At 35.6% G+C, this 15223-nt stretch overlaps 1 protein-coding gene across 2 annotated transcripts in view; it reads left to right on the forward strand.

The window, feature by feature from the left end:
* LOC115209156 (voltage-dependent calcium channel subunit alpha-2/delta-3-like) overlaps positions 1-15223 on the forward strand; it is a 720530-nt gene that overhangs the window by 511570 nt on the left and 193737 nt on the right. For both annotated transcript variants that reach the window (XM_036500824.1, XM_036500825.1), the window contains exon 7: positions 2205-2268. In XM_036500824.1, coding sequence (XP_036356717.1) covers positions 2205-2268 — 64 coding nt within the window. The remainder of the gene's footprint in view (positions 1-2204; positions 2269-15223) is intronic.

Raw genomic sequence — 15223 nt, forward strand, 5'->3', positions numbered from 1 at the left:
AAAAATGGTTACAAAAATCTTCCAATTCTTTTGCAAACATGTTTTTCAAGCTCAGAATTGTCAACACATGAAATAAACTATAGTCATGTTAGTTGTTAACTGTCAGGGCTTCCTTCAAACTGCATCCTTCAAAAACTCCCTGCTTCTCACAGTTTACCAACATCAGTCCTCATGTACTTATGCACCCTTTCCTCTTTACAACTCTTTTGCTCTTCATTTTCCTATCCATTTGTATTTTATTATTGTTATTATTATTAAGGTGGTGAAGGCAGCAAGCTGGCAGAATTGTTAGCATGCTGGGTGAAATGCTTAGCAGTATTTCATCTGGTGCTACATTTTTAGTTCAAATTCCACCAAGGCTGACTTTGCCTTTCATCCTTTTGGGGTCAATAAATTAAGTACCAGTGAAAAACTGGGGTTGGTGTAATCAACTCATTTCCTCCCCCAAATCACTGCACTTGTGGCAAAGTTTGAAACCATTATTATTGAGGTGGTGAGCTAAAACAGCAAGCTGACAGAGCCATTAGCAAGTCTTTACATTCTGAGTTCAAATTCTGCCAAGGTCAACTTTTCCTTTCATCCTTTCGGGGTTGATAAAATAAGTACCAGTTGAATACTGGGGCTGATGTAATCAATTAACCCGCTTCCCCAAAATTGCTGGCCTAGTCCCAAAATTTGAAACCATCATTATTATTATTATTATTATTATTATTATTATTATTATTATTATTATTATTATTATTACTTTTTTTTTTCCTCTTTCAAATTTGCTTCCATTTCTTGCCGAGTGTCTTCCTGACTCCTAGGGCAAAGAAACTCATAGTATACATTGGTAGGCTATTAAACTAGACTCAATAGTTCGTTCTTTTTTTTTTTTAAGTTAAATTAAAATACATGGGTAGTAATAATTCTCACATCGACAATGCTCTTCTCAATACGTGTGATGTACCAGTTAAGACAATCTTTTGCACTTCTTGCAGGGATGGTAAGCCAGGGATCATTCTCATATAATTTTCAGTTCCCTTCTTGATCATTCCTAGTGCTCCTATGATCACTGGTATTGTAACCGCCTTGAGATGCCACATTTTCTCAATTTCAATGAGTAGGTCTTTATATTTTCTGAGCTTGTCAAACTCTTTCGCTGAGATATTATGATCACAGGAGATGCTCATGTCGATCAATAAGCAAACTTTATTGTTTTGGTCTTTCACAACAATATCTGGTTTATTGGCTTTGATGGTTCGGTCTGTATGTACTGGAAAGTCCCACATAATTGTTACATTTTCTCCTTCAGTTACAGCTTCAGGGTGGTGATTATACCACTTGTCGGCAGTTTTGATATTGTAATACCGACTTATTAGCCAGTGTAGATATTGGCCAACTCTGTCATGTCTTAATTTATACTCCACTGGTGCTAAGACTTTACATCCAGAGACTAGGTGGTCCACTGTTTCAATCATGTCGTATCATTATTATTATTATTATTATTATTATTATTATTATTAAGACAGCAAGTCGGCAGAACCATTAACATGTTGGGTAAATGCTTAACAACATTTCTTCAGACTCTTCATGTTCGGATTTCAAATCTTGCTTCTGTCAACTTTACCTTTCATCATTCTGGGGTCAATAAAATAAAGTACCAATGAAGTACTTGTATCAGTGTAATTGTCTAATCTCCGCCTCCTAAAATTGTGCCAAAATTTGAAACCATTATTACAATTCTTTTCTTCCTTTTGTTCCTTAAAAAATAAATAAATCTAATTCTATCTCTCTGTAAGCTTCTCCCTCTTTCTCTCAATTTCTTTCTTTTCTCCTTTACCTTCCCTTTTAAAATTGTGTTTACTTCTTGCTTTTACAATGCCTTGTTCTTCCATCCTATTCATCCCATTGTAATTATTTTAATTTCAGTGTTTACATTTGTCGAGTTATTCTCAAGTGTTACAACTTATTTCATTTGAATTTTTTTCATTTGAATTGTTTTAAAAGTCGTCTACAAGTCTGACTCTAGTCATCAGTTAAAATACGTATGTTCTGCTTTAGTTGTTTTGGCTTCACACAGCAATTAATTACGTGCAATTACAATTATAATATGATGACTAATAGTTTGTAATAAAACAGTTATCTATGTATTTATCCATGGCTGTAACAGTTCAAAAAGTATCAGCATTTACACTCCTTTTTCTTTTTCTATTTCCTTACAGGGATAAAATGGCCAATAAATGATGAAGATCGTATTGATTTATACGACTGTCGATTGCAAGGGTGGTAAGTAATGTTCAGAGTTATAATTTTGGAGTAGGAGACAGATAAAGTACTATATTTCACTGTGGCGAGAAATATTTTTGACAATGACTATTACTGATATGATGCATGCATGAATGTATGTATGTATGTATGTATGTATGTATGTATGTATGTACGTACGTACATATGTATGTATGTATGTATGTATTTATGTATGTATGTATGTATGTATGTATGTATGCATGCATGTATGTATGTATGTATGTATGTACGTACATATGTATGTTCATTCGTTTGTTCATTCGTTCATTCTACAATACAAGTGAGAAGGTGATATCTTTTCAAATGCAGAGTTGCTGTTAGAACAGCAGAAATACTGAGTAAATTACTTTTACAAGGCAGAAAAATTTGTCAACAACCAGCCACGGGACTCAAACCCATATCCCTCAAAGACTCCAGCTGAGTACTTTACCATTAAGCTAAACTATATATATATATACATAAAAAGCATCATTCAAGAGTGATCGTTACCAGCGTCGCCTTACTGGTAAGTAACGAGTGAGGTCGTTAGCAGTGCTACTGGACTGGCTCCTGTGTAGGTGACATGCAAAAAACAACATCTGAGCATGGCTGCTGTCAGTACCGCCTGACTGGCCCTCGTGCCAGTGCCATGTAAAAGTACCTACTACACTCTCTGAGCGGTTGGCATTAGGAATGGCATCCAGCTATAGAAACTCTGCCAGATCAAGATTGGAGCTTGGTGCAGCCATCTGGTTCACCAGCCCTCAGTCAAATCGTCTAACCCATGCTAGCATGGAAAGCAGACGTTAAACAACGACGATGATGATGATGATTATGATATAGGTGTCTATAGCAATTAAAACCGAAAAGGTAAAATTAATAAAAACAGCACCTACAATCACTAGAAATGAGTGCTAAAATTTAACTTGAATAGCCACACAGAAGCACTAACCTCATGAAATGTTTAGGACTGCAAGCAACAAGCCACAACATCTTTCTTTGGCAAGATACACTCACAGAATGAAGTAGTTTGATAAAACTTTATCATGTAATTTCAAAATTTGATCAACATGATCAGAGGTTTCCACAATCACCCTGAGTTAAAAGAGATAGCCTGCCTCCTATTCTTTAAGAGAAAAAACATTGAAAAGCAAGCTCTAAAATTCAAAATGGTTAAAATGTATAGTAACATACAATAAGATATAATAATAATATATTAAATATATCAAGATATATTGAATACATTATAACATAGGTGGCTATAGCAATTAAAACCAAAAAGGTAAAATTAATAAATGAGGTTGCAAAATAGCACCTAAAGTTGCTAGAAATGAGAGCTAAAATTTAACTTGAACAGCCACACAAAAGCACTAACCTCATGAAATATATGTATATATGCATGTTTGTGTATACATAATTATATCTACATGTGTGTACCTATAAAAAGCACCTGTGTTGGTGCCATATAAAAAAAGAACCTCTACTGGTACCACAAAAAATGCACCTGCCTGAAAAGCGTCCAGTACACTCTGTAAAGTGGTTGGCATTAGGAAGGGCATCAAACCATAGGAACCATGCTAAAACAGACAATTGGAACCTGGTGTAGCCCTCTGCTTTGTCAGCGCCTGTTAAACCGTCCAACCCATGCCAACATGGAAAACAGATGTTAAATGGTGGTGGTGGTGGTGGTGGTGGTGGTGGTGGTGGCAGTGGTGGTCAGGGTGTTGGTGATGGTTTTAATGATAAAAGCTTGCAAAGACCATGCGTACAACCCTTTCCTCCTGACCTGATGAATAAAATAAAGAAAACTTTTCTAGAAAACTTTTACTTCTGGCACTAGTTTTTCCTATATAAGTTTATCTTCCCACCATCTTCCTCTTGCTACCTCTTATAACCTCACACAGTTTCCAGCATCCTTTAGCTGCAAATCTCTGCCTATTTTATTTGAATACTTTTATATCCTAACCTCTGTAAGTCTCCCTATTCTCTCAACAAAGCAAATATGTAATCAACAAGATGGTGTTTGAGGGAAAATTTATCATATTGAATATTGATTCTTTTTCTCATTTGTCCCAATAAACATTGAAACTTGTGGATGAAGACAATTGGATTTTCAATTTTGTTTTTTTGGTGGGTGAGGGGTGGGGTTGTACATTGTCTCCTTCAAAGTATAAATTGATTTCTTAATTAGACAGCAGAACAATTATTTTAAGAGGTGGAATATTATGATTACTAATGATATTGGTGTATTTGATGTCTGTGTATGGAGATATTAGCAATATTTTGAGAAAGAAAACACATTACAAAGGAACAACCCTTCGGTTATGTATGGTTCTCTGTGTTAGAGAGAGAGAAACAGTAGGAGTCACTGAAAAGAATAAAAGTAAATGGCTGTATCAATGATGATACATGACTGACGAAGCCTCTTTAGTGATAAAATTAAAATGTGTAGAGTTTGTATTTAACTCTTTTTCTTGTTCCAGCCAGTTAGCTGTGACCACCACCATAATCTTCATCATTTAATGTCCATTTTGCATGCTGACAAGGGTTGGTCAGTTTGATAGAAACTGATAAGTCAGAGGACTATGTTGAAATTCAATGTCTGCTTTAGCATGGTTTCTGCTACTGCTGCAGGCCCAACCTAACACCAACACACCATCTACTTTACTTCATGACCGAAGGGGATTTTTACCTTTACTTTTTACCTTTACCTGGTGCTCATAGATTATCAATTTGTTAATAAACAAGTTAAAACTCTTGTATGTAATATCAACTGCATGGATATGAAATTTTCTGATGATAACAAATTCATGAAAATATAGGTACATGCATGGCTATTCCATTGACCAAATCAACTGGAACCCTCTACCCCTTGGGCAAGTATCTTCTGTAATAGAATCAGACGAACCAAAGTCTTATGAATGAATTTGGTAGTAAAAAAAGAGCTGAAAGGAGTTTGTCCTGCATGTGTGTATGTGTGTGTATGCATGTCTATGTTTATATTTGTGTGTCTCTCAAAATATTATAAGCTACAAGCAGTGATGTTGCTGTTATTTCTCCAGGCAACAAATCATCCCCTTTTGTGCCTTTGAATATGTGTGAAATGAAATTCTTTACTTGGAAAACAAGTAAGGGTGCCCAACTTCAAAACAGTGTCTCAATAGCAAGTGCCCATCCAACCCATGCTAGCATGGAAAAAAAATAATAAATCAGACGTAAAAATGACTGAACAAATGAATATGGAATAAAAATGTTACTTCGGCTTTATGCATGCAAAGTTTATTTTGTCTGTTGTTTTATTCTTTTATCTCTGAAGCTAATATCTAAAAATGTTGATGTTTGATATTAAAACATTAAGATATGCCACTAAAAATAACTGAAATACTGGAATGAACAGACTCTTAATTTTCCATGTCTCGGTAAAAATGTCATCAAAGTCAAAAATAGTTCATTCATTTGTAAGATTTGTTTTGAAATTCCAACTGTAAGAAGCTTATTTCAAACTTACATTTAAGAAGGATAATAATCAGTTAAAATGCAGTAAAATTTATTTGAAAATGTTGCTTTCATATTTTTCCCTCTCTCTCTCTCTCTCTCTCTCTCTCTCTCTCTCTCTCTCTCTCTTGCTTTCTCTCTCACTCCATGTTAGTATGTATAATTCTAAAGTGAAAATAACTTTTTAAGCTTATAAAAAGATTTTGATTTTTTTTAATGCTGCTGAAAGTTTATTTCATTCAGCATGTCTATAAAAATGACCAGCAAAAGACTGATATACTGTACAGCCACTGGAATTACATGAAGAGAGAGAGAGAGGAGAGAGAGAGATGTAACAAAAAGAGGCTCTTACTTGTTATGTAGTGAGGAAGAAAAGTCAAATTACAAGTCAGGAGTAGGCAATAGGCAGTGATTTGGTCACCACTTGTGATCCACTGACAGGAGGGCATTACAGTTCAGGGTTGAAGAACCCATTAATTGTTAGATATCAAATGGTGGCGTCAGTTTCTCTTGGCCTAGGCTACATCTACTGAAAGTGAGTAAGAAACATTTTTGGATGTAATCAATCTCATAGTTAGCTTAGATATCCATCTTGGATCGGATTGAATTGGATTGGATTTCCCAGGTTCAGTCCACTGTAGCATGTTCTCTCCACCAACCACAGTCTGATGTGGAGGCCATAAACTTTAGCTTGAGACCATACTAGTTTGATGAGCCTACTCTACCACTCTAGCTTGACATCACTTGGAAGAAGGGTGTAATTTTTTTATCCTCTTACCCAGGAGTGGTTAAACCAATTACATCAACCCCAGTACTCAACGGGTACCTATTTTATTGACTCTGGAAGGAGAAAGGATGAAATACCATTAGGCATTTCACCATGCATGCTACCAATCCTGCCAGCTCTCTGCAGATATTCATCTTAATTTGGAAAATATAAAAGAAATTGACAGCTAGTGACATCTTAGACTTCACTGAAAATGTGAGTGGGATAAAATGTGACATATACAGAACCTGCACTGTCTTTTGTTTCTATTCTCAAACAATCATCTTCAGTAGTGATAGTACACTAATCCCTGGCATTACTTCCCCTCCTTCCCTCCTTCTCTAACTCCTTTACTCCTACCCCAATACTGTTCCCTCTGTTATTCTCTCCACTGTCATCCTCTCACAATCAATCTGTTCCTTGTTGTCACGGGGTACTCTCTTTTGCTTTGCAAGCTACAAAGTGATCCCAAAAGTGCTGGCTCCACAAAAAGCACCCACAAAGCCCTAAACGTTTGATAATCAATCCAAACAGCAGCAACATAGTGTTAGAGGGTGCCCTTTAGTCTTGGTGGTGACAAGACAGCCTTTGTAGGGATGGTGTCACAAAACAATGCATCCAGTACACTCTGAAAAGTGATTGAGGTTAGGAAGACAACACATCTGTTGAAACTATGCCAAAAACAAGACGTTGGAAGATCCTCTGAACTGTTAAAGACTGCTGAACCATTCTACCTATACTAGCGTGGGAAATGAACTTGAAAATAATGATGATGATTATGATGACGATGATAGCAATAGCAGTGGCAACAACAGCGGCAGTGACAACAATGACAGTGGTGGTGGCAGCAGTAGCAGAAGCAAAGAATTGGGGGAGTCATTAATATTGAATAGAATTCCTTGCATATTTGTTTTGGTCCTCTATGTTCTGATTTCAAACCCCACTAAGGTCAGCTTTACCTTTCGTCCTTTAGAGGTTAATAAATAGAGTACCAATCTTGGGCACTGGATTAGCTAATTAATAGTGTTGGATAGAATGCCTTGCCATATCTGTTCCAGATCTGTGTGTTCTGAGTTCAAATCCCTACCACCTGTCACTGCAAAAAAAAAAAAAAAGTGGGTCTTCAAGGTCTTGAAACATTAGTGATAGGGTTGGGAAATCTTTAAACTTTCCATTATTTTGTTGTTAATAAGCTAGTATTTGAAAGGCAAAAATTCTATTTTGATGGAAGGTTTTATTTTAGATTATTTTAAAACAGAAAATTTTTATTATACAACCAAGGGATCTCCTCAGGCAGGTTGGTATCAAAAGAGTTAAACAAGTGCCCAAATATTTCCATGGTAGTAGATAATGCAGTGGGACTTTAGAATCCTATATTCTTTCTCTCTCTCTCTCTCTCTCTCATCAGCATTATCAGCATCACCATCATCCTTGATAACAACTCTCATAGTATTCAGAATATATTGTTTTGGTACACTGTTACAATTCCACCCCAACAAACATCCAAGCACACCCACTTATCTCTCCAACAGCTAAGATAGAATATTTCAAATGAATGCAAAGATGGTGTAGATCAAGAAATTAAATATTAATTATGGCATGATATCAAATATTAAATACAGTCAGTGTGCTATATTTACACCTGGTACTCTCTGTAAAGTGTCTGCTAAAGAAGCAGAGACAATGTAAGTTTGAAAGGTTCCTTAGTGTTTCTCAAGACAACCTCCCTTGTGCTTGTGCTGTGATAAAATTAATCCAGTACACTCTGTGAAGTGGTTTTGGACAGTATGAGCATCAACCATAGAAATTAAACCAAAAATGACATATACAGATAAGATTTAGCCCTCCAACCCATCTAGATATGTGATAACTTTGAATAAAAACTGACTGGTACCACAGTAGATATAAAATGATGACTGTAGTGCCGGTGCCTCTGCCACTGTTGTCACCTTATTTTAAACATCAAAATTTGATCATGTAAAATATAAATAGACAGTAAAAACTAAACATGATTGAAATTTTGTACAATTTTTTTCTGGTAAGATTTTAAAGATATTGAGTAAAAAAAATCTCCAACTTAAACATTGGCTTTATTTGCATTGCTTTCAAAACAAAACTTTTTAAGTCAGTGCTAGTTAAATGCTTTATGAAATCTTTAAGAAACTCTTTCCAAAAATATGTCGCTATTATTTCAATACGAGACCAACAATCAAAACGCATTATTGATGATACAATGTCAGACAAATTGAAGGATTTTTTGAAATGGCAAGCATTATTCAGCATATCTAAGTCTCTCCTTTGACACAATCCAATAGAAATTAGAAGGAATAACGTCCATTATTGAAGAATTATTTCTTCCTAGAAGCATTTCCATATATTTTGGTTTGAATACCACTCTATTTATATATCTGACAATATGTGCACTTACACATAGCTCGTTTCTATCTCTTTATATTTCTTTAAATATTTCAATACATTGGAAGCTAAATGAAATAATAGTTCTCTAAGGTCTGCAGGTCTTTTAAATTCACCTTTCTCAATTATATATAATTCTGTTGCTAAGATTGTATTGGTTTTTACATTTGACTATTGTGATGGTGAATACTTAGTGCAATTTTCCATTCATTGTTGATTTTTATGTAGGTGTGTGTGTCTATGTGTGTATATGTCTTTGAGAATATATATGCAGAATTTGCATTAGGTGAAACATAATCTGTATTAGAGCATACAAAACCAAGAATCTCTTGTGTACACTAAGTTTAGAACATTATTTAGAATCCTCCACATTGCAATATAAATTTGTCAAAAGCAAGCAATGGAAATCTACATTAAAAATCAAACGTTAATGACCTTCACGCCTCACTCACTCACCCTCAGTGACCAAAGCAATTGATCCCACACAACATTGCAACCGGAATTATGTCCCTTAATGTTACATTTGTTTTCTTGACACAAACTGTCACATTATAAGTACCAGTTTTATATTATAACAGTTGAACTGGGGCAAATAATAATCTTGTTTCTCTGGTTCAAATACTCAACAAGGGGTTGTAAACTGAAACCATCTCCGACAGTAATGAGTGTGGCATAAATATTTACTCAGAGGTTAGTGCTTGTTTTAGTTTATGAGAATATAAAACCAATCCAATAAAATTCTCATATGTATGGACATACTTGCATTTGCAGATATACATGTATATGTTTACTAATTACATGTATGTCTACACAGACCCATTCACATACATAATCATTCGCTCTCAAATATGCTGTGTTTAATGTTTACTTCCTCTCTTTCTATCTTCCTCTCTTCTTCCTTCTCTCTCTCTCTCCAGCATGGTAAGATTTGTTCACTAACTTAATAACAAGACTCCTTCCAATAAACTAGACAACAATTACATTGAGTTGACAGATTAGAACTGCAGTATGCAAATCAAATGATTCCTTTCCTTCCATGCTTCTGAAATTCAACTTTCCAAGATTGGTCTTCAGGAAATTTTATGCTCCACTTAATATAATTACACATGTGAATCTATTATCTGGGCATACAATGTTTACGTTATCGAGCATATAGAATTTTGTGTGTTTGTATCCAACAAATGGCAGAATGAGATTGGATTATGCTGACTTTGGATTGGAATATTCGATATTAACATGATAGGTGTGGGCATACTCTCTTTTACTTGTTTCAGTCATTTGACTGTGGCCATGCTGGAGCACCACCTTTTTTAGTCGAGCAAATCGACCCCAGGACTTATTCTTTGTAAGCCTAGTACTTATTCTATCAGTTTCTTTTGCCGAACCGCTAAGTTACGGGGACATAAAGACACCAGCATCGGTTGTCAAGCGATGTTGGGGGGACAAACACAGACACACAAATATATACACATACACATACATATACATATATATACATATATACGATGGGCTTCTTTCAGTTTCCGTCTACCAGATCCACTCACAAGGCTTTGGTCAGCCCGAGGCTATAATAGAAGACACTTGCCCAAAGTGCCACACAGTGGGACTGAACCCGGAACCATGTGGTTCATAAGCAAGCTACTTACCACACAGCCACTCCTATGCCTATGCATGTCTGTATGATTAAGAAGTTTGCTTCCCAACTACATGGTTCTGGGTTCAGCCCCACTATATAACACCACCTTGGACAAGTGTCTTCTACAGTAGGCCTGGACCAACCAAATCTTTGTAAATCATCATCATCATTGTTGTCATCATCACCACTATCATCCCCCACCACCACCACCATCATCATCATCATTTAACATCCAGACAACAGTCAAAACAGCTTGTGAAGCACTGCTTTATAGCAATATGTGAATAATATATTCTGAGTACTTGCCAAACTTTTACTTAGTTAAAAGTTATTTTGCACATTCTGTTATGTTGTGTTTTGTGGAAACACAGCATGGCAGTTAGGTAACGTTTTTATCCATCTTACCACCCAGTCTCTTCAAGGAATTGAATGATGTCCACAGAAAATATAAGCAGGATATACTTTGTTCTGGAAGCCACGAGAGGAAGTCACATGTATTTATGAAAGCAAGAGGAAGTTATCTAATATATCATATCTTTACTCCTTTACTGGTTTCAGTCATTCGACTATGGCCATACTGGAGCACCATCTTCAAGTTTTCAGTCAATCACATTGGCTCTACAACTTTTTTTATGATTCTCCTTTTATCTAATTATCAAATATTTAAATCACTCTTGGAAATAAAGGAACACAACTCAACATATTCTGTGGTACTGGTATACATACACATACATACAGATATATGGACTTTACATAACCTATCTTAGTTATCTATGTTCATTTTTATCTTCATTGATGCTAGCTTTGGGAATGAAATGTGTTCCATTGTTTAATGATGATAACGATGATGATAATGCTATATATATATATATATATATATATGCATATAAGAGGTAGGAGTAGTGAAAAATGTTGAGGAATCCAGACCTGAAGATTGGGAGTATGTTGACCCAATTAAGTATTGAAACTAGATACCTCGTATCTAATCAATACCAACATACTTTCGTGAAACACATGTAGTCTTATAAACAGAAAATATGGGATTCAGAATAGATATAGTTAGTATAAAATTTTATATTTTACATTTTATGGAGTGGTTGGATATAAAATCTTTCTGTGTTGATTGAGTTGAAGGTGGTTCTGTCTCTAAAACTACTTTTATATATACGTATATATATTGGAAAATGTGTGAAATCCTTGGTGCAGTTAGGTATATTTGAAAAAGGAAAAGAATGACTTCACTGGTAGTTCTAATTAATTTAATTTTCTAATATGATATAAGTTAATTTTACACTTGGTGTGTAGATCTAGTAAGTGCTTTGTTAACTTTGGTGAAGAGATTTTTAAAAGATTCCTTGTTAACTTTTCTGGAGAACTTTCACGCATTCATCGGTGAAGGTTGTCAAACGGATCTTCAGGTTGTGCTGAGTGATTCTATATCTAAGAGATTTGGGTATATCCTATCATGGTCTATATATCATTCAGGGTTATTAGCATCACTACTATTGAGGCAGAAGGGGTTTGCATATTCAGGGTAAAGTTGGCCTTTTGATTATGGGTACAATGCCCTAACCACTAGCACATGCACCTCCACTTATCATGGCACTCAGTCGGTTATAACAATGAGGGTTCCAGTTGATCTGATCAACAGAACAGTCTGCTCCTGAAATTAATGTGCAAGTGGCTGAGCACTCCACAGGCACGTGTACTTGGGGAGATTCAGCATGACACAGAGTGTGACAAGGCTGGCCCTTTGAAATACAAGTACAACAGGAACAGGAAGAAAGAATGAGATAAGGTTGTGGTGAAAGTGTACAGCAGGGTTTGCCACCACCCTCTGCTGGAGCCTCATGGAGCTTTAGGTGTTTTTGCTCAATAAATACTCACAACACATGGTCTGGTAATTAAAACTGCTATCCTATGGCGATGAGTCTGCTGCCCTAACCACTGGGCCATTGCGCCTCCACACTTCCACATATATATACCACAAAAGGCACAGGGGAAACTGAGGGAAACGTTAAAATCCACAACGAAACCCCATATTTCAAATATCTTCCACAAAGCCAGGTGCTGGAATACACAGAGATCTTCCCATTTTACCATGAAAGGTGCATAGGTATTTAGGCATTTCAGCCAATCCTCCATTTGGAGGTTTTTTTTTCATTGTTGTCATGGTAAAGATCCAATATAAACACAAAGTGAACCACAATGTAAATGTTGTCAATCAAGTGAAGAGCTTTGTGTGTGGGTGGGTGTTTGAGAGATAATCAATCTTGCTCTTTCTCTCACACTACCTCCGCGTGTGTGTGTGTGTGTGTGTACAAACATCCAAATATGTGCACACACTCACATTCAGTAAGTGAGATGGAGAGAAATGAATACAAAAAGAGATTGAAATAGCTATTTGTGAGCGTGTACATATACATGCATACATATGTGTGTGTGTGTGTGTGTATGTATGTATTTATATTATATGTATATTGTGTGTGTGTGTGTGTGTATGTATATATATATATATGCACACACACATATATATATATATTATACATGTGTATGTGTGTGTATTTGTTATATTATATAAGCAGTGTGTATTTACACACACACATTTGACAGTGTATGTTTATATATATTTGCTCAAGGGAATGCTATTTACATTAGCATATACCAACTGGCTACTAGCAATGGATGTATGTATGTATATGTGTATTTGTGTGTGTCCATGTGTGTAATTAAGAACACTAACTCCAAACTACAAAGGCAACTATTGGTTTAATACCCCCATCACCAACACCACCTCGACACATCTTTATCTCTTCTCATGAATATGCAGCAGAGACTGTGGCATTTGGTTTTTTTGCACAAAGTACAAATGAACTGTTTAATTATTTAAAGTATTTCTGTTGATTTCCCTTTTGCATGTTTTCCAATGCCATGGTTGCCACACCCTCCTAATTTGTGCAACTACATTCAATATTACAACTTTTGGAGAAATTACATGGCAGAGACATTCACACTCTTGCACACCACTCAAGTTAGCTCAATACATCATTGTCATAATGTCTGTTTTCCAGGCTGGCATTAGTTGGAGAGTTTGACAGGAGCTGGCAAGGCCAGGACCTGCACCAGGTCTCATTGTCTGTTTTGGCATGGTTTCTATGGCTTGATGCCCTTCCTAATGCCAACCACTCCACAGAGTGTACTGATTGCTTTTTCTGTGACACCAGCACCAGTGCTTTTTACATGGCATCATCAATGTTTTTTTATGTGGAACCACTACTCTAAACTTCCAGCTACTGAACCATATGTCTAAACCAGCATTTCTCAACCAGGGTTCCACAAAAGGTTCCTAGGGGTTCTGTGAGAAAAAGTGAGATGAGCTAATGCTAATTTCATGATCTTAATATTACTATACATGCAAAACATATTATTGGTTATTGTAGTATTTTAATATAGACATCATCCTATCTAACCTATTATGCTATCAAAAAAATATAATAACCATTGGGGATACATTTAGTGATGTCTGTAATTTATGGACACCCTATATATGTATGTACATGTGTGTGTATATATATATATATATACATACATATATATACATACATATATATACATACATATATATACATACATACATACATACATACATACATACATACATAATACATACATACATACTACATACATACATACATACATACATATGATATTTACCATGTGAACTATGATGAAAAAAATACGAGAAAGGGATATGGTATATAAATTTTTCTGCAGGGGTTCCTTGAGACATATAATGTATTTTAAGGGTTATGCAAGGATAAAAAGGTTCAGAAACACTCGTCTAAGCTCACAGTCTGTGTTTATATTCACCATTAATACGGCAAAGGAGACCCATAGAGGTTGGCAGAGAGTTAATAGATCTGGAGCTAGTACCCTAATAAAACATCATGGCTATTCTCTCTTTTTTTTTTCTTTGATTTTAAAGTGAAACTCTTCAATCTTTTAATTACCAGATTTCTGTTGATATACACTACTTTCATCAACACTACCATTATCACCATTTAACATTCCATCCACTCTCTGGCATGGGATGACCCCAAGGCTGTTGTAAAATATGCTTGCCCAGAGAGCCATGCAGTGGAACTAAACCCAAAATAATATTGTGAAGTAAACTTCTTAACTACATGGCATGCCTATACCTATGTTATTTTTTTGCAAAGCTAAGCACTTTTATTAAAAATTCTTAGACTGAGAGCAAAAGAATAAAAGGTCCTAATTTTAAGCTTGGCTTCACTTGTAACAATGTTTAGAAGAATTATGGAAGATATTTGAACATCAGTTAAATGATTTCAACTCTTGAAGTCACAAGTAATTTATATGTCAATAAGGAAAGAAGAAAGAATGGAAGAAAAAATGTTGAGTCCATCAGCTAGCTATTTAGCAATCTGCAAGCTCACAGGAGGTGAGGTGAGTGGCAGAAGTTTCTTGATGTAGAAGTAATAGAAGCAGAGTTGATAATGTAATTTGTGGGAGAAGCTAGAGAAGAGAGACCAAAGTGGCTACATTAGAAAGCAGTTAATTAAAGCAACTATTAAAAGAACACCCGACATTATTCCCATCATTGTAAATCTTCATTGAAATCA

This window comes from Octopus sinensis, linkage group LG3 (assembly GCF_006345805.1).
Source record: "Octopus sinensis linkage group LG3, ASM634580v1, whole genome shotgun sequence".
Lineage (NCBI taxonomy): Eukaryota > Metazoa > Mollusca > Cephalopoda > Octopoda > Octopodidae > Octopus > Octopus sinensis.